This window comes from Balaenoptera borealis, assembly GCF_965194805.1.
Source record: "Balaenoptera borealis genome assembly, chromosome: 18".
In the NCBI taxonomy this organism is placed as follows: domain Eukaryota; kingdom Metazoa; phylum Chordata; class Mammalia; order Artiodactyla; family Balaenopteridae; genus Balaenoptera; species Balaenoptera borealis.
The window spans coordinates 8,021,007-8,041,083 of record NC_138877.1 but is presented as its reverse complement, the minus strand read 5'-3'; the positions used below and the strand labels follow the sequence as shown (position 1 = coordinate 8,041,083).

General features: G+C 47.1%; 1 protein-coding gene across 4 annotated transcripts in view; it reads left to right on the top strand.

The window, feature by feature from the left end:
- Positions 1 to 20,077, top strand: part of KATNAL1 (katanin catalytic subunit A1 like 1) — a 192,223-nt gene that overhangs the window by 86,395 nt on the left and 85,751 nt on the right. Inside the window, exon 13 of one of the 4 annotated variants that reach the window (XR_014236887.1) lies at positions 846 to 1,021. The exons of 2 other annotated variants lie outside the window; for them this stretch is intronic. Coding sequence is in view for 1 of the 2 variants with exons in the window: in XM_082365178.1 (XP_082221304.1) it covers positions 846 to 1,024 (179 nt within the window). In the remaining variant the exon portion in view is untranslated. Of the gene's footprint in view, positions 1 to 845; positions 14,958 to 20,077 lie in introns of those variants that run through there. One more of the 4 variants, XM_082365178.1, reaches the window with a different exon arrangement.

The window sequence follows — 20,077 nt, the reverse complement described above, 5'->3', positions numbered from 1 at the left end:
TCCCTCCGCTGGCCACCCTGACCCTCATATGCCCATAAATTCCAGTTCTCAGTCAGTCCCACTGATTGTTTTCCTGATTCTTCTCAGTCTGGAGGTGATGGTCCTTAAATGACTTAGGACAAGTTTAATTCCCGTCCTGAGTTTTCATTTCTCGTCAGACTTGGAATAATTCCTGACTTCTGGATATGATATGAATCTATCACTGTCCATTTCTTCCTCTTCATTTATCAGTGATCCCTGGGCCGCGTCCACCACGGTTCCTCCACCGCGTGTGGAAAGCATGCCCCGGGCGGTGCGCTCGCTGCTTCCTGTACTGGGAACGTTGGCTCCTGTCCTGGTTGGGGGGACGTGCAGGTAGCTGTCGCTCCCGAGGAGGACGGCGCTTGCCCACCTGTCCTTGTTCATGGAGGAATAGAGCTGCTCAGCTAAATGTGAGTGGGCTTGTCGGGGGACGGAGAGCAGGACAGAGGCTCTCGTTCCTGACAGGGAAGTGCAAAGGGGTGAGAGTCAGACCGGAAGGAAGAATTGAGAAAGGAGGAGGCTGAGTTTTCAGAGGGAAGCAATCTCCGTGTGTTCTGTGACTGGGTGAGGGAGGTTGGCATGAACTGCAAATGTCTGGTCTTATTTGGGCCGTGCATACTCTGGTCATCGCACCATCCCGGCCCTTTGGCTAGAGATCTGTTGTTTTGGGAACAAGGATCTGTCCCAGGCGAGCACTGTGGGGTTGGGAGAACTTCAGCTCGGGAGCCAGAACCGGGATTCCAGCCCCAGCTCTGCCGCTTCCCAGCTGGGTGACACGGGGCAAGTTGCTCATCCTCTCTGTGCCTCTGTTTTCTCACCTTCAGATGGAGATGATGATGATGGACCTTCCCTACAGGACTGCTGGGAAGATGGAATGAGATACTTGAAATATAAAGTGCTTGTCAGTTTCTGGCCCCATAATAAACCCTCAATAAATGTGAGCCGCACCCGTCTGCTCGAGCTGGCTCCCCACAGGCTTTCTCAGAGCCAATTTTTTTTTTAAGTTGTTTTGTTTTGTTTTTTTTCCTTTGGCTGCGTTGGGTCTTCGTTGCTGCACACGGGTTTTCTCTAGTTGCGGAGAGCGGCGGCCACTCTTTGCTGCGGGGCGCGGGCTTCTCATTGCCGTGGCTTCTCTTGCTGCAGAGCACGGGCTCTAGGCGTGCGGGCTCAGTAGTTGTGGCTGGTGGGCTCTAGAGCGCAGGCTCAGTAGTTGTGGCACACGGGCTTAGTTGCTCCACAGCCTGTGGGATCTTCCTGAACCAGGGCTCGAACCCGTGTTCCCTGCATTGGCAGGTGGATTCTTAACCACTGAGCCACCATGAATGTCCCTCGGAGCCAATTGTTGAATATTTTAAAATGTTGCAAGTCTTTCAACCTGTTGATAGCCTGAAATTGGCTATGGTGAGAGTATTTACACCGTGGAAATCGGCAAACAGTGCAAGTGAGGATTCCTCCTCCACACGCCCCCTTGCGGAGCCAGTTGACAGCACATCACTGGTTAGCTCTTTTTATTTAATATGGGTTTTGTTTGTTCCTGCAAATAAAGCAGCTCTGGATGCCTAGCCTGGCTCTTTGTCAGTCCCTCTCAGATACGTAGATGCAGTGGTGAGGAAGACTCCTGACCTTGTGCTCAGAGCGCATGGGGTCTGTTTGCTTGGCAGTGCGCCATTTGGACTCAAGGGGGGAATGGCTGCTTTGGATCTGCCGTAATTAGGGACCCCTCTCTTCCCTGAGCTAGAGTTTGCTCCGACACTTTTATTGTGATGTAACAGAAATCTTAGGACACCAGAAATAGACCAAAGTGTCCCAGTACCCTTTCATTCCCTGACACACACTGCCTGAGCTGTATCTAGGCGGTACCCACACTGCTTTCAGCCTCTCAGCAAAGGTGAGATTCTGCAGTCACCCCCGCATTGGCGTGGCTTCCCTAGCGGTCATGGTAGACCCGTGTACACAGAAGTGTTTTGCCAAATGCTTGTGAGAGCTCTTAGGCTATTTTTCCAGCAAAGGTAAGAGAGGCAGGATGAAGAGAGGATCCTGCTCTCACTGCTTTTAGTACCTTTTGTGAACCAAAACACGGGTTGTAGTAGCGCTCAGCTCGAACTCTCTTGCCTCATTTAGCAGACTAAGGCTCAAATTTCTCCCTCTTTACAATAGGAACAAAAAAAGCAAGCATAATTTCTCAAAAAGAGGCACTTTAAATATGGAATTTACAAACTACACACTGTCTTACTGTCTTTCCTTACTGCAGATACATGCACATGTCCTAGAGAAGGTCTCACAGGTAGAGCTTCGTGCACTTCGCTTAAGAATCACAGACCAGAGTTGCAGTTTGTTAGTCCCATTTGCTTTTCACAGAAAGAAAAAGCATTACATGATGTCAGAGGGTTTCAGCTTCCATAAAGGGGAGTTTTCCAAGGTCTTCTGGGTAAGGAAGTTTTCTGTGTAATCCATGGGGGATTGTGCACGAAGGGCGCCTGGAAAGGTCTAGCCAGGACTTAGTTCTCCAGGTTTTCTAATTTGAATCTCATACAGATGTTAATTGATTTATGTAGGTCTATTATTTAGACCTATATAAAGTCAGTTTAACTTATTGAATGCCCGGTAGATTTGAGGCCCAGCCATTGCCTTAAGGAACTCGTCCCGGTCGAGAAAGCCCTGAAACAAACCATCACCGAATCCTAGATGCATGAGCCACAGTGAGCATGTGACTGAGCAGCAGTGTGGAGGAGGAGAACCGCAGAGGAGGTGATGTCCTGAATCATGAAGAGGAGTTCACCACATGGCGAGAGTGGGAATCCTAGCCCAGTAGCGGCGACGGTCACCGCCTTCCTGATGACTTGTGTTACAGTTATTAGTTGCCTTTTACCAGAGCAGGTTCTATTACACACTAGACGGTGAGCTCTGGGAGGGCAGGGAGCGGGGGTCATCGCCGTCTCCCCCGCAGGACTCCGCACACAGGAGGGGCTCCGTCCCCAGTGGGCAGTGAGAATCCTACAAGAAGCCTCTTTCTTCACTGTGACCCCGTAAGCAAAGCCCTTGCGAAGAACACTGACACGAAGAAACATTCACTGTGTGATGATGGCAAAGCTGGACGTTAGTCTGTGGACCTGGCCTTAGTAAACACAAAACTTCATTTCCGTTCATTTTTATGTAGCTTAAAGGTCCCTTATCTTGAGCACTGGTTGTGGAGTTGTCGCGAGACTGCCTTGCCGGTCTTCTCAGGAAGGGCTGTGGCCCGGCCATAGTCCCTGCGTGTACACCCGCAGCAGCATAGTCCCTGCGTGTACACCCGCAGCAGCATAGTCCCTGCGTGTACACCCGCAGCAGCACGCCTCGGGTGCTTTGGTCGTGACTGCCATGCGTGACGGCACTGCTCCGCGGTCACAGGGTCTTCTCAGTGCTACGAAATTCCCCTCCATTCCTCCAGGTCCGCATGCGGCCTGGGAGCCCATCTTGGAGTTGTCTATGGGATAGAATTTTTTCCACGTGTGGATCAAGCCTACTTTATAAATCAAAAGGCACTTCTTAATTTGCAGTTGTATATTAACTTCGCACATTTCAAATTGAAATTCACACAATCTGTTTTGCATTACTCACACTTAATAGTAATTTCTTTTGGCTATTGCCCTCAGGCTGTATAAGAACGAAAAAAAAATAGATTTGAGTTCTTTATTTTGACTGTGTTCACATGTAAATCTAATTAGTTCTCTTTCTCTTTTTTTCTCTTAAAGTAACATACACATTACTCTCTGAACAAAGACTGATAAGTAGGCGCAGGTTTGCCTTATAACCATGTTCATCTCACCTAGACTATGATGTCAGTTCACTTGGAAAATTCATCTGTTTTTCTGCCCTAATTTGCTGCATAAAGTTGATGTGTGCCACTAATAGATACGATATCCGCCTGTCAAATGGTGAGGACGGTGACGTCCAGATTAGGTAATGGTTTAAGCCTGGTCTGTTTCAGAGCTGAAAGGGACCTTGCAGATCGTTGAATCGGGCGTTCCTCATACTGAGTGAGAGAAGACATTTGTTCTATGCGAAATCTTTAAATACTGCGTTTTCATTCAGATGAACAACCGCAAAACAATAGAAGCCCAGACTGGCCCCTGGAGATGACCTCTCTGAACTGAGAACCGCTGTGAGGTTTCAAAGGTGGCGTGACTTGGCTTCAGGGATAGGATCAAGGTTTTCTGCAGACATGCGGGAATTCAGTCATCAGGGAGTGGCCCGGCGCCTCTGGCTGATACGTCCCGGGTCCCTCTTTACCCCATTGAGCCCCAGTTAGATGCATAGTGAACCGAGGGCCTCACCGTAACGGTGGCGTCTTGCCAGCCCCAAATTCCTGTCTGAGGCAGCCGGTGCTGCGAATTTGGAGAGTTGCGTATTTCCGGTGTCCATGGTGCCATGTTATAAGGCGGCCGCCCCCAGGAGCGCTCATCCAAAGAGCACACGTTAGCCAGATCATGCTTGTCCTTCTTTGGGTGTTTATCCTATGTGCCCCGTGGGGTGGTGGACCAGTCAGCTTTCTCTAGGTGAGACTGAGGGAGTGAAGTGACCCGCACTTTTCAGTGGCCGCACTAGCAAAGGCGTGCTTCCTGTTCTCATGCCATCTGCAGCTCTGCTTTGGCTCTGATTCTGCTCCCTGCGCGGTGTCTTCTTGAGACCCCTAAAACCTTCAGTGGCCCCTGTCCTCGTGGCACAGGGAGGAGAGCAGGAGGTCTCGGAAGCCCTCAGAGGCTCTTCGAACTCCTCTTGAGATGTCGCATACGTCGTATCTGTTACGTTCCACTGGTCAAAACAAGTCATATGGCCAAACCTTTTGTCAGTGGAACCGGGAAATATTCTCTCCAAGAGGCGTCACATGGTGGAGGCTGGAGATGTATAACCCTCCTCCGGGGGTGGGGGGCGGTGAGTAATTGGGCACAGGAATGCACTCCGCACAGGTGGTGCCCACCCATGTAACTGCCCTTCACAACCACTTGCCATCCTGGCTGAGCAGGCTGTTCAATTGGCTTTCTGTTTTTAATTTTCATTTTTGGAGGTTTTAGAATTAGAAGGCCAGAAAGCTGTAGGGCTGGATGGACATTTAGAGATCTCATGCTCTTATTTTTCTAGTGGAGGAACTGAGGCCTAGGGAGGTGATTTGCCCAAGGTCACACAGCAAGACCTCACAACAGTACTCTCTTCGTAACATCAACTCGTGAAAATCTCAGGGAAGAAGTGCTTTGCTAATCGGATAAGAAAATGCTTTTACCATTGCTGAAATCATACCCCTTCTGGAGGCAGGAATAACACAGAACCTGAGTGGTCGGTCTTGGGATGAAAACTGGCGCAATTTTCTATCAGTTTTTTTTCCAGCCACATTCACATTAGAGGCAACTTATTTAAATTTACCACGTAGCATCAACAGAGCACCCGGAGTTGTTTAGTACAATAGTAAGTCACAGTTCCTGCCAAGGCAGATTGCATCTCTATTTTATAAATAGTCTGCACCCTGTGCTGATTTGATTTAAAATAAAACCTGTATGGAGTACGTTTAGCCTTTGGGGGGGAACAGTAGGTGGAGGGCTGTCAATACTGGAGACGTTAAACTGTGTGAGAGCTGTTCGCCGGGGATTCCACGGGCTTCTAATGTTCTCGAGGGGTTCAGCTGATAAAAAATAGCAAGACCCAGCACTGCCTGTGGGAAATGTGGATAACCTTTATTTAGCCACTGGCTTTCCTAGCACCCCACTTCTGCTCTTCAGAGATTTCAAGTTCTGAGGTCAGGGACCAATGGAAAAGTGATACAGTAGATGGAAGTTACTGGAAGAGCCTCATGTAGAGGACTGTGTTTGGGACACAACAGAAAGAGGCAGAATAGGAGCTGCCTCTGCTTTGGGGAGGGGCTGGTTACCGGGGAGACCAGTGCCTATTGCATGAGAGGCTCACAGATAAGATTCAGAAGGAACGCGAATGGGGTGACAGCCCGTGTGCCCCAGTAAGCCTTCAGTGTACAGTGCGGTCCCTCTCTCTGAGGGGCAGCTCCCAGGCAAGCACCGACCGATGCACAAAGCTTGGTTGACAGTCACACTTCACATTCTAAAATCTCTTAGATCTGTGACCAGCATAATTTAAATATTTGTTTGCATTTGTGAGTGTGTTAGACGAAATAGGTCACAGAAGTACGGAATTTCTTGTAGAGCTGCCAGCGTCGTTGAGGTTAAGTGGCTCATATGGGCTGTGCTCTAGGCTAGAGAGAGCGCCCCTCCCTGGACACAGTTTCCACCCTTAGCCTGTGGCAGTGAAAGGGAAACGAGGAGGAAGGAGTTAACTGAAAATTGCTTTGGCTTCTGCAGACTAGAGGCAAGATCAGTCTGACTAAATTTTGAAAAGGCCTCTGTTTCATCACTTCCTCTCGCCTCCTAGAACATCTTCTCTCCGCAAATCAAGTGCTCAGTTCCCTCACTTAGGTTTTCTCAAGCCTCATGTTTTAATATCCCACATGGCCTGCTCGATGCTGCATCAAAACGAGCTCCCCCTCGACCGTCTCCTTCAGAGTACCTTTCCCCTGAGTGGTGGCAGGCGTTAGGAAAGCAACCTGGTTAAATTTTCTTACACACATTGGCATTGTAGCCCTTGGGGTTTTCTACTACTTCAGCTTGCTTTCCCCAATCTTTCTTCTCTCTTTGGCTGTGATTTCTAATTACCCTTAGGTGTGCAGAATTTATCTGCATAAAGGTTCTAGATAATCAACTTGGGTAATTGTCAGGACCGCTTAGGGAACTTTTAAAAATACACATGCCTAAACTCCCTTCCTTGAGGTCTTGATCAGTAGGCTTCGGAGTGATCTAGGTGCCTGAACTTTTAATGGGTTCCTAGATAATTTGAACTGACTCACCAAGTTCTTGAACAGGAAGACCCGCTTTCCTCTTGTTGCTGTAATAGAGGGAAGCACTGCCTTTCACCTTTTAGCACGTTAACAATACTCCTAGAATCAGCTCTAGTTGATTTTTGATTTTTAGAACTCTTCAGTTTCTTTTCTCTTAGAAGAGCTGAGCAAATATTCTTAGACTCTATTCTCCCTGCCCAAATTCCCAGCTTGTAAATTTAGTCAGGGGCAGGGATTGGAAACTTCACAGTCTTTGGAATTGCTTGGCTTAAATAAGGGCAAAACCCACCCCTAACCCTGATCTTATTAGATGGCCCTAATTTCCTCCCCCTACCCGTATCTTTTCCTTTTTTTTAAGGATCTTTCTTTACCCAGTTCTCACCCCCAGGATTTTCTACTGTGTAAGAAAGTTATTTCAATTGCTGTTAATGTCTTATAATTCTATTTAATTACCATACAGCACAATCATGGCTGTGCATTTCATTAAAATATATTAGATTTACTTTGTTGTTTTATTTAATGCTAACAACAAACTCCATTTATGTGTGGCTCCGATACTGCTTGTCTACTCAAAAATTAATAAAACAAAGTGGGACAATTGTTTGGTAACTTTTCATATGTGTTTGACAGTCTGGCACCATTTCAGCAAAACCCAAGTGTAAACAACAGGCCTGAGTTTACTGTCATGGCTAGAGCCAGATAATTCGGTATTCTCATCTTACATTTTGAATTTTAAAGCAACTGCAATCTCCTCAACCGTCTACCAAGATAGAAGTGTGTGTGTGTGTGTGTGTGTGTGTGTGTGTGCGCGCGCGCGCGCGCGTGTGTGTGTCTGTGGGGATGGAAGGAGGAACTTTGCCAAGGCATTTGGTACCATCTCCAATGATGTCCTTATGGACACTGCAGAGAGATGTAACCTCAGTGATAGTTACGTGGGTACTTGGCTGGTCAAACGACTACACCAAAGGGTATTATTTAGTGGATTTCTGCTGGCCTGGAAAGAAGGCTTTAATACCTTGCTCTAGGCCTGTCCTTGACCCTGTTCTCCAAGTGTTTTAATAGAAGGTGAAGATATCAAATTTCTAGATGACCCAAAGCTGGGAAGAACAGATTATATTTAAGGTTATTGAAACAATGTTTAAAAAGGGCTCAGGTGGAAGGAAGAACTAGAATGAGCAAACTGAAATGTAAAGAAATGCAGTGAGTTAGGAACAGATGTAAAATCCTATACTTATCAATTGCCTGATACACAAGTGAGGGAGACCTGGTAGGATAGTCACTACAGGACAAAGGCCTGCCTGAGAATGTGCCACCTGAGGGGTTCCTGTTTCTCAAGAGTTGGCCATGAAGGTCCCAGAGGACCTCCAGGCAGGTCAGTGGATCTGAGATCTCTTGAGGGCTCTAGCCATCTAAAGCTAGCAAGAAGAACCTTGGAAGACCCCATGCCCACCCAGTAGCCAGCATTCCCAGAACTTCATACCCCTCTGGAGTCTAGCACTTATCTCAGTGCATTACAGTTAGGTTATCTGTGCGTCTGTCTTGGCTGCTTAATCATAAACTCCAGGGTAAGGACCATGTTTTACCACTTCTGAGTTCCCATGGCCAAGTGTCTGATGCAGACACAAACTGGGGAGTCTAAGAAGCCCCCACAGGCAGGGATTTTTGTCTGATTCGTTAGTTTTCTTCACCATTGCATCCACAGGACTTAGAACAATGCTTGGCATAAAGTAGGTCTCAATATGTATTTGCTGAAAGAATGAGTGACACATACAGATGCTCAGTAAATCTTAGCCATTTGTTCTCAATGTGGTTGTGGTTTGTTCCGTTAATAGGTCATTACTTGGCTATTCTAAAGCTTTCAGGAACTTCACATCCTTTTTCTTTTACTTCTCAGTTCTTAGTTCATAGGACTAAAAAGCTTGAGATCCTTTGAAAAGACATACTCCAGATGTAAAGAATTCAACGCCCTTTGGCAGGGAGTTAAGTGCACAGGCTGAAATCAGATGGCTCTGGGTTCAAGTTCCAACTTGGACAGCTATTTATGAGATTTATGACTTGGAAAAATATCCTATTTTCTTGAAGCCTTGGTTTTCTCCTCTGTAAAAATATAGATAGAACACTCACTCCAGAGGGTAGATAGAGTATGTATAACACAAAGCACCATCTTAATAAATGCCGCTATTATTATTGCTAGTTCAACAAACCCTTTGCTCAAATAAGCCATGAGTAGAGAGGGAGAAAGCTCTTTAGAAAGAATCAAGGAAAAGCAAATTAGAAATTGCTAAAGGGTTGCCTTCAAGGTTTACTTCTTTTGTATGTCAGAGCCCCTGTTTCTGTTAGACAAGTAAGCGCCTCAGATGGGGGAAGTAGAGGCCCTGCATAGCTGAGGGAGCTCTGGTCTCCATGGTAACGGCACATTAGATTCCGATGCAGGCACACCTGGTATTCTCAGGTTGTTCCACCATATGGCACCTCATATATTTCACAGAGAGAAAAAAAACTACCTTGACCTCCCCCTACTGTGCAGGCACGCACATGCACACACACACACACCCTCTCTGTGTAATCCACGACCACTGAAGCCATAGAAGCTTCTGTCATAGAGATTGGAAACACAGTTTTGAAAGCCATTCAGTCAAACAAAGGGCCAGAACAGTTACTCTTGCTTCAAAGAGGTGCCCAGAAGCGAGGTACCTGACAAGTACACTTGCAATTTGCCTTCCTTTTCTATGGGACTGACTCAGAATATCAGGTGGCACCTCCCTCGCCCCCAGCTTGCTAATAAAGCAGCCCCATTCATAAACTTGCCAAAAGCAGAATCACATCCTTTACCATGACTCATCTCATGACACCATTTGTAAAAGTGGCCTCTCAAACTCTCCCTACGTATAAATGCCCGTTAAATGCTCTGCTTTGAACTAGTTTAAAAGGAAAAAGAAAGATTTCCTGGTTGGATTAAAAAAAAATACAGCCTGTAGTTGCCATGTGACACAACCAAAGAGTTATGGATGCTTAGAGATTTCCTGCTCTGCTTCAGAAACAGATGTTTAAAAACGTCATGTTAAAAGAGATGTCAGAAATCGAGGACAAAAGTCACTATTTCTTGCAGCATATCAAAGTCCTCCTTTTCAGTGGGCATCTTATTGACTCAGTTTCTTCACATCAAGTTCCCAGTAAAGCCCGTATCGATTAACCGCACGCGCTGCTCCATCGTGCTTGGATGCAACCATGGTGCCTTGTGTATGTTATACTTCATAAAATGCCTTTGAAGATCAAGGCTGAAAAAGCCACAGTTAAGCAATGTTCGAATTTAGGTTCTAGAAACGTTGACTCACTTATGGTGTTCATGGTGGTGTTTTAAGTGCCTTGGGTCGCCTACTGAGTAATTACTAACAACCAAATGTATCCGACCAACATGGGAAAGTGAGCTGTGCTCTGTAAAGTTTGTAGTTTATGTTTTGAAACTGGCTCAGTGTGCAGGGTTCCTGGATCATGACTTAGTGTTAATTTGTGGGAAAGGCATTATGTTCAAAGCAATAAAAACTTCCTATCGTGTCATGGTAACCTTTTGGCACGCTCACTGGCTCTTTCTCTCAGCTACTTCTCCACCCCACTTGGTCAGGAGGGAACTCTGAGATTGCCTGTAACCCCAAGGGGAACTATAGGTCTCTCGGAACATATCTGATCTCTCCTAAATATGCCAGATACGGTCAGACTTCGGTTCCAGCCAAGATGAAGTAGCTGCATTCCTCCCAGCCCCTCCCTCTCACAACTAAAAGACTGTGGACATAACACAACAGAAAAGGATAAGAAGGCTCTGAAAGGCAGAAAGAAGAAAGCAGACTTCCCAGGGTCCTCAGGACTTGAGGAACATCACAGTGGTGGGTCCCCGGGGTTTCTTTATTGCCTCCAGTATATTCCAGACAGGGTTCTACATAAACCTCCAACCTGGACTTGCCCACAGGCCCACCCAGACCGAAAATATCTTCAAGAAAAGCCTGTTCCCCATAGCCCAAAGACTGAGAAAGGGGTGACCTAACAACAGAAACCCTTTTTGGCAATACTCGCCTTGCTGTAGCCAAACACCAATGGAAAAACTACATCTCCACCCCCGAGTTTCAGCAGGGCCAAGCAGGGAGCTGGTCTTCTGCCACAACCCCACTGCCCTGTGGAAGCAGGCAGCAGCACCCTGATTACCCTGCTCAGTACAGCTAAGCAGAGGGCTAATCTTCCATCTCTGACTTGGTAGAAGCAGTGATGCTCTAATCCTCTGGCTGGGTGATGTCTAGGGACCAAGTTGGTACTTGATCTTCTGCGCCCTGCTCAGTGGAAGTAGGCAGAGCTCCAATTTCCCTGCCAGGGTCGTGGCGGTGGAGTCCAGTAGCTAGTTGAACCTCACACTCCTGTCTCTGGTATCGGAGACAGAATGAGGTGGGAAGCAGAATGGGGCTAGACGGCAGGCTGATTCACCTCCTCCACTTCCCTGTGTCAGCAGGGCCGAGCAGGAGCTGAGCTTCTGCCCCACCCCTGCAGTAGCAAAACAGCATGAGTCAGCCCTTCACCTCCCCACTGCCAGGTGTCGGTGGGACCCTGGAGGGAAGCTGAGCTCACATTGATCCTGGGAGACAAGGGGCAGTGGGAGTAGGTGCCCTACTTTTGCAGGGAGGGTTACCAGTGGGGTTGAGCCAAGAATCTATTGATTCAAGGTGCTGAGCGAAATCCAAATGGGATGAACCCAAATGGTGTGAAACCCATGGCAAGACGTATAATAAATTTTAAAAGCTAAAGACCAAAAAAAGAAAATTCTTGACAGCAGCCAGAGAGAAACAAGGCTTTACTTATATGGAGACAATAATCAAATGACAGCAGATTTCTCATCTGAAAACATGGTGGCCAGAAGGAAGTGGCACAACATTTTTCAAGTATTGAAAGCAAAGAACTGTCAACCACAAATTCTGTATCTATTGAAAATGTCTTTCAAGAATGAAGGGGAAATAAAGACATTCTCAGACAAAGAAAAACGAGGAGATTTTTGTTGCTAGTAAACCTATCCTTTTAGAAAGTTCTATAGACATAAAGGACATAACAGAAGAATCCTTAGAGCTTTAACAAGAACCTCAGAATGGGTAAGAATAGAGGTAAGTAGACTATCCTACTTCTCATGAGTTTCTTAAAACATATTTGTTGGTTGAAGCAATTATAACATCATTTGACTAGTATTCAATATATGTGGAGGAGGAAATACTTAAGAAAACGAACTTTTAAAAATGGGGAAGGTAAGAGGACTAATAAGGTTTCTATACTTCACTCAAAGTGGCACCAGTACCACTGATACCAGTAGACTGTGATAAATTGTATATGTATATTGTAATGTCTACATCAACTACTGAGAAAACTATGCCAAACAAAATACTCAAAGACGTTATAAATATATCAAGACGGAACCCTAAAAAATGCTCAAGTAACCAGAGGAAGGTAAGAAAAGAGAAATGGTGGAATAAGAAGACACAAACAGAAAACAAATAATAAAGCGGCAGATTTAAGCCCTGAAACATCAACAATTACCTTAAATGTGAATGGTCTAAGTACACCAATGAAAAGACAGACATTGAATGGATAAAAAAATCCAACATATGTTGTTTACAAGAAACTCACTTCAAATACAACAACATGGGTAGGTTGAATTTAAAAGAATAGAAAAAGATATACCATGAAAATAATAATAAAAAGCAGGAGTGGCTATATTGACATTTGGTAAAGTAGACTTCACAGCAAAGAAAATTACTAGAGGCAAAGAGGGCCATTACTTATAACAGAAGGCTCAGGCCACCAGGAAGACATAAAGCAGTAAGATAAACCACTGCTCTGGCTTCCATGGCACAAGTCTCTCTTCCTCACAGGACCGTTAAGAGACTTGGAGGGCAGGAATCACACCTACTGGTCTTGTGCTCTCACCCCACCTGCCCCAGGAGGTGCTTAAGAAACGGTTTTCATAAAATTTAGTGAAAGTCCATTGCAGTGCAGTGTGGCCCATAAGGACACCCCCTTTTCCAGGAAGGGCCTGGGAGGAACTGGGGAGACTGCAGCCGCTCGTGGTGCCATGATGCACGGTACCCACTGAGATGCCCTCTGTAGCAGAGCACGTGTTCACTGGCTCACTTTAGACTTGAGGTGGGGTGGGGACCCCGCTTTCCCAAAGTGCTCTCCTTTGGGGCTTGACTAGAGTCTTCCCTTGGGTAGCTGGTCCCTAAACGGGCGGAATCTGCCCTTCAGCAGCGCCGCGGTCCTCTTTGTGGGCCCTCCCAAGAGATCTAGGGCTTCTTATGCAAATAGCGCCCCAGCTCTCCTGACAGACATGTGCGGATCAGGCCTCACAGTGACCTCACAGGCGAAACCATATCCATAAATAACCGCAACCTTAAAACACACTGGGGTCAACCAGCATACCATTCGATTAAGTAATGCGCCGAAATGCAGTGAGAGGTCCCATCTCAGGATTGGAACATAAATCTGAGAGAGACTGGCCAGGAATAAATAGAAACCTGTCTTGGTTGTATCATTATGGTACTTGGTGTTTGGAAAGGAAATTATTTCCTTGGGAAATCTCCACAGTGACATTATGAGATCACTGGTACATTGCTAATGATTTCCATGCTCCTGTTTTATAGCTTAATATATGCTTAGTGCCCAGAATTTATAGGACGTGACATGGTGGCAGGTTTGCCCTGTCATCAGCACCCTCAGTGAGCGAGGCCACGGCAGGTGAGTCAGTGGCCGCAGAAGGGAGATTTTCCCCGGGGCCTTTTAGGGAGAGGCCCGAAATCGTGGCCTCCCCGCCCAGTGGGATTCAGAGGCCGGTCCAAGTGTTTCCTGACCACGTGCTCCCAAGGAGTCCATCCTGGTTCATCTCTCTAGGGTGCAGTTTTCACCACTGGTGGTAGGACTTCAAACACCTGTGGTCATCTTACCATATGACACCCCTGACCCAGACCTCCTCCTTGTGCCCAGCCCGACCCCGTGGCCTTCAGGTGGCTGATCTTTGGACACACCAGGAGGCTCCAGCTGGGCCATCACTGCCTCTGCACATGGGTTCCCACCTCCTGGTTCCTTGTCTGTGTTGGTTTCGGCCCCCGGTGGCTTCCACTCTTATCCTCCACTTGAGGATGCATCTTGGCTTTTGCTTGTCTTCTGGGTCTCTCGAGTTCTGACCCTTGACTGTCCCTCCGACGCGTCCACACTGGCCCTCTGGCTGCTCTTATTCATCCCAGGCGATCGCATCTTTGACCAGAGCCCCACGGACGCCCCAGCTTTTCATTCCTTTCCCTCATCCATCCTCGCCCTGAGTCACCCCCAAATCCAATTTAGCCTTTCCGTCACCCCACCGTGATGGGGTGACCATCCTCTGTGTCCTGCACACCTCCCCCTGGCTTTCATGCTGAAGGTGGGACGGTGTGGTGGTTAAAAGTGGGCGCTCTGGAGGCCGGCCGCTGCCTGGCTCTGTTCACCCCAGCTGTCTCTCCCTCTAGCTGGGAGACCTGGGGCAAGTCGCTGGCACTTTTCAGCCCCAGGTTCCTTATCTGTTAAACAGAGGTCATAATGGTAGCTACCCGAGAAGGTTGTTGGGAAGATTAAATAAATAATTCACATGAAGACTTTAGAACAGGGCCCAGCACATAATAAGTGCTATGCATTTACTATTTTTCTAGGTTAATCTTTAAAAGCTAAGCCAGCTGTAAAACACTGTTTCTGTAACTCTGGGAGCCCCGCTCTTGCATCGTGCCTAGGGTGCCTGGCCGCCCAGCCTGGATGGGCAGGCTAAAATCAAAACCACGTTTAGGGGAGGGGGAGGGAATTCCAGATGCTTTTCTGTCTGTAACTTTCAGAAAGAGTTCTCTCCCCTAAAAAAGTTGAGCTGAGTATTAACTCCTGAAGCAGAGAGTTCTTGAAAAACAACCATGGAAGAAATGCCTACAAAAAGTTGGTACCATTTTCTCTAATTCTTATCCTCCTTTGTCAACTGACTCAGGATCTTAGCTCTGATGCTCTTCTGATGGGGGGCGGGGGGGCGTGTTCTCTGCTGCCTCTGGCTCTTTGTCGCCCCACGGGGCTCCCATCCCTCAGTGAGGCAGGTTGAGCTCCCGTCAACCCCAGGTGGCCTCTACAGCCCGCCAAGGAGGTTTGCATTCCTTGCAATGAAGGAGTGCATTCCTTGCAATGAAGGAATGCAATATATTTGGCATTCCTAATTCATTTGGCAATATATATTTTTTTAATTTGGCCACACCGCACAGCTTGCGGGATCTTAGTTCCCCATTGAACCCGCGCCCTCAGCAGTGAAAGCGCAGAGGCCTAATCACTGGACGGCCAGGGAATCCCTACTTGGCAATATATTCTTGTGCTCCAAGTTAGTTTCCTTTCTCTAGCAGAGGCAGGAAGGAAGAAGTGCTTCAAAGATGCATGTCGACATTGAGGGCAGACAAATTCCCAGGGGAGGCCTGAAGCCGCAGTGGTGCCAGCCCTCTCTGCTTGCACCAAAGCCCGGCCCTGCCCGCCTTTGATGGTCTACGCCCAGCAGGACCACACAGCCCGCCATGGCTGTGCCAGATGCTCCCGCCTGCCTGCCCTGCTGCTGGGGTAGCTGTCTCAGGCTTTGGCCTGGGACTGTTTCCTGCGATGGTGGGAGAACCTGTCCCTTTGTCCCTAACTGTCCTGGCCTCCCAGCAGGGATCTCTGCAGACTCAGTCCCACAGATAACACTATCGAGTGGGAGGGGCTTGGCTAGAAGGGCCTGAAAGAAGGAGGGTCCGTGCTTCCTGGGGCCTGGGGCTGGGGGCTGGGGGATCAGAGAGCCTTCCTCAGCGAGGTGATGCCTGACCTGAGTTTTATTTTTTTTAAGTTATTTTTTAAAATTAACTTTTATTGGCATATAGTTGATTTACGATGTTGTGTTAGTTTCTGCTATACAGCAAAACGAATCAGTTATACATGTATCCACTCTTTTTTAGATTCTTTTCCCATATAGGTCATTACAGAGTATGGAGTAGAGTTCCCTGTGCTCTACAGTAGGTCCTTATCTATCTATCTTATCTATCTATTTTATACATACTAGTGTATATATGTCAATCCCAACCTCCCAATTTATCCCTCCCTCCCTTCCCTCCCTGGGACCCATAAGTTTGTCTTCTACATCTGTGAGTCTATTTCTGCTTTGTAAGTAGGTTCATTTGACCTACTGCGTGAAGTAAGTGAGACAGAGAAAGACAAATATCATATGACATCACCTATATATGGAATCTAAAAAAATGGTACAAATGAACCTACTGACCTGAGTTTTAAAAGACCAGTGAGTAGGTGTTTACCAGTAGACGGTGGGCTGGGCGGGAGTGGGATGAGAATTCCAGGTTGAGGAAACACCTCCCCCAGAGACGAAGCAGCCCAGGGGATGTGCATGGGGGAGGGTGCAGTGAGAGACGAGACAGTAAAGGGTGCCCAGGACCCCTGTGCTCACTCTGGACGGAGCCCCGACCCTCAAGGAAGCTCAGCTTGGTACCGAAAATCATTCATTCTGGCTGTTCAGACAGCCCCGGTTCTCCTGCCTGTTAAAGAGCGTGAAGTCTCCCTCCGCAGAACAGGGTAATCTTTGGGGGTCTGGGAGATTTGAAAACCAAACCTTTAATCTCGGACACATTCCCTGCTTGACACTGGCCGGCACTGCTAGGCCGGCAGCCTCTGTGGTGGAAACCAGGGGACCCTTCAGGGGGGCCTCAGGCTAGAGGACGGCAGGTGCTCAGAGGAGGCCTAACAAGACCTGTAATTAAATGATGCTGAGCTGCCTCTAGGATCAGCCCGACTAGACTAATTTTACTTTCCCTCAAGGCAGGAATTCCAAGGAATCATCCTGGACAGATCCTCTAGTAATGTATAATTATCCATTATGATTAATTAGCTAGCTAGACATTCATATTTAATTAATAAGTCAAGCATGTATTAAATGGTCTCTATGTGACAGGCACTGCCCATCCCACAGGGGATGAAGAGGGGAGTGAAACCTGGTCCCTGCCCTCCAGGCGTTCACAGTTGGAGAGATGAATCCATAGACAACCCCCCAGTGCTGTGTGATGTGTGCCTGGAATCCTAGCTGCGGCCTCGTGGAAAGGAAGATGCTAAGGCTCCTGGTGAGGGGCTGGGGTCTAGAAGGATGAGTAGGAGCTTAATTGGTGGATAGAGCGGGAAAGAACCTTCTAGGCGAGTGCAACAGCATTTTCTAAGGCATGAAGCTATGAAAAACCATGGTATGCGTGAGGACTTCTGGCAGAGGCTCATTAATTCACAGCATGGCAAGCTTTCCCCACCTCGTGAGCCCCTGGCAGACACGCCGATGGACCACGGCCGTCTCTCCCACTCCTCCTCCCCAGAGGTTCCAGGCAGCGATCACAGATCTGCAGAATCAGTGCTTGGAAGGAACCTCTTTGCTTTGCCATCTGGGATGCAGACTTCCGTGTTGTTAGATCGTAAGGTGCTTAGAGGAGAATGGCAGGAGGTAGTTTGGGGCCAGGATGTAAAGAGCTTCACGTGTCATTCTGAGTTCCTTCTGCTGATGACAGAAAGCCACTAAACGTGTTTAAGCTGGAGAATCACCCAGTCAGACCCGTGGTTTAGAAATAAACTCTCTGTGCAGTGCAGTGCACCGTTCTCCACGTCTGTGCTGCAGCTCGCTGGTGTGTGGTGAGGGACTGATTAAGGTCTGCAGAGGACACCCTTAACATCTGAGGAGGGCTGCGGCTAACGGTATCCCCGTAACCTCTCTCACTCTCACTGGGGGGGTAGACAAGGGAGCTGGAGTTCCATCTGCTGTGCTGAGAATTCCACTGGATCTCGGAATGACCTCCGGCCCCACTTTGAGTATATCAGGCACTTGCTTCCTATTCGGTAACTGCTTTTCCTGGTTCGCATTACTTTTATGCTCCCTTTCCTCTTTGAGCTTATTTATTGTGTTAACTTACCCCTTGGTCCATTTATCCCAACACTTCTGCTTCAGGGATGCATGCTGTTGGCTTGATGTCTTTCTTCTAGTGGTTGTTCTCCGCAGAGGTGTGGTTTGGCCTAGGAGCTCTGTTTCCCTGACCGTGTCCGCTTCCCTCTCTGCTAACGTGTGTTACCAAGAAGCCACGATGGAGGCCCTCGTGTGTCTCCCGCGGTGAGTTTAAGGGGAGGGGAGGGAAGCTCCCGAGTAAAGCCCCGGGAACCACAGAAACACTGCAGTCACCCCACCACCGATGGCACTGCCCAGAGCTGTACCTGTAAACCCTCAGGGCCCCCAGGTTGCCAGGCTCCAGTCCTGGGGTCATCGGCACCTCAGCTCAGCTGGGTTGAGGGGAGCTGGTATTACCAAGAACTGGGCTGTTGCTGCCTATTTCTGTGGGAACAGGTGGGCTTCAATAATCCCCAGACAGTGTGGTGGGGAATGGTGAGAGCTGGGCTTAAACTCTTCCAGAACATTCTTGTGCTCCTTTTTCAGTCTGTTGATGTGATGGGTTATATTAATTGATTTTTGAATGTTGAACCAGCTTTGCATAGTTGGAATAAATCCCACTTGGTCATGGTGTATAATTCTTTTTACACTTTTTTGGATTCAATTTGCTAATATTTTGTTGAGGATTTTTGCTTCTATATTCATGAAAGATACTGATCTTTAATTTTTTCTTTGTAATGTCTTTGTATGATTTTGGTATCAGGATAATAGTAGCCCCATAGAATGAGCTAGAGGTATTCCCTTTGTTTCTATCCTCTGAAATAGATAGTAGGAAATTGGTATAATTTCTTTCTTAAATGTTTGGTTGAATTCACCAGTGAACCCATCTGGGCATGGTGATTTCTGGGTTGGAAGGTTTTAATTCTTGATTCAATTTCTTTAATAGATACAGGCCTATTCATATCTTCCATTTTTTTTGACAGATTGTGTCTTTGAAGGTATTGGTCTATTTCACCTAGGTTACCAAATACATAAGTATACATAATCAAATATGTTGTTGCTAATATTATTGAGAATAAGAAAAATAAAAGTTTTTGTTTTTTTACCTTCACTTATTCTTTTATTTATTTATTTATTTTTGGCTGCATTGGGTCTTCATTGCTGCGTGCGGGCTTTCTCTAGTTGCGGCGAGCGGGGGCTACTCTTCGTTGTGGTGCGCGGGCTTCTCATTGCGGTGGCTTCTCTTGTTGCAGAGCACAGGCTCTAGGCATGCAGGCTTCAGTAGTTGTGGCACGCAGGCTCAGTAGTTGTGGCTCACGGGCTCTAGAGCACAGGCTCAGTAGTTGTGCTGCACGGGCTTAGTTGCTCCGCGGCATGTGGGATCTTCTCGGACCAGGGCTCGAACCTGTGTCCCCTGCATTGGCAGGCAGATTCTTAACCACTGTGCCACAGGGGGAGTCCCCACTTATTCTTTCTTTGATATTCTTTCTTTCTTTACATAGATCTGAGTTTCTGACCTATATTTTTTCATTCTCTTGAAAGAACTTCTTTTGACATATATTGCAGGTCTACTGGCAACAAATTTCCTGAATGTTTGTCTGAAAAAGTCTTTATTTCTCCTTCACTTTTGAAGGATAATTTTGTAGGGTACAGAATTCCAGGTGGGTGGGTTTTTTTCTCAGCAGTCACCAGTGAGCAGTAATATTTTGAAAGGAATCTTTTTTTTTCTTCTTCTGTGCAGTAGGTCTCAACTGTGGGTTTAAAATATTCAGTAAACCACGTTGTAAACAGATGTGCTGTCATCCAGGTTTTCAACGTGGACTAAACAGCCTTCTAGGACTTTCATAGCTGGAGAGGAAAAGTCAATGCCTGGCTTCAAGGCTTCAAAGCTTCAACGGACAGGCTGACACTCTGGTTAAGGACTAATGTAGCTGGTGACTTTAAATTGAAGCCAATGCTCATTTTCCTTTAAGAACTTTTCCTTTTTATTCACAACTTGGCTAACTGGCTCAAGAAGCCTAGCTTGCAGCCTATCTAGTCTTTCAATATGCCTTCCTCACTAAGCTTAATCATTTCTAGCTCTTGATTTAAAGTGAGAGATGTTCAGTGCTTTCTTTCACTTGAACACTTAAAGGCCATTGTAAGGTTATTCATTGGCCTAATTTCAATATCGTTGTGTCTCAAGGAATAGGGAGGGAGAGAGACAG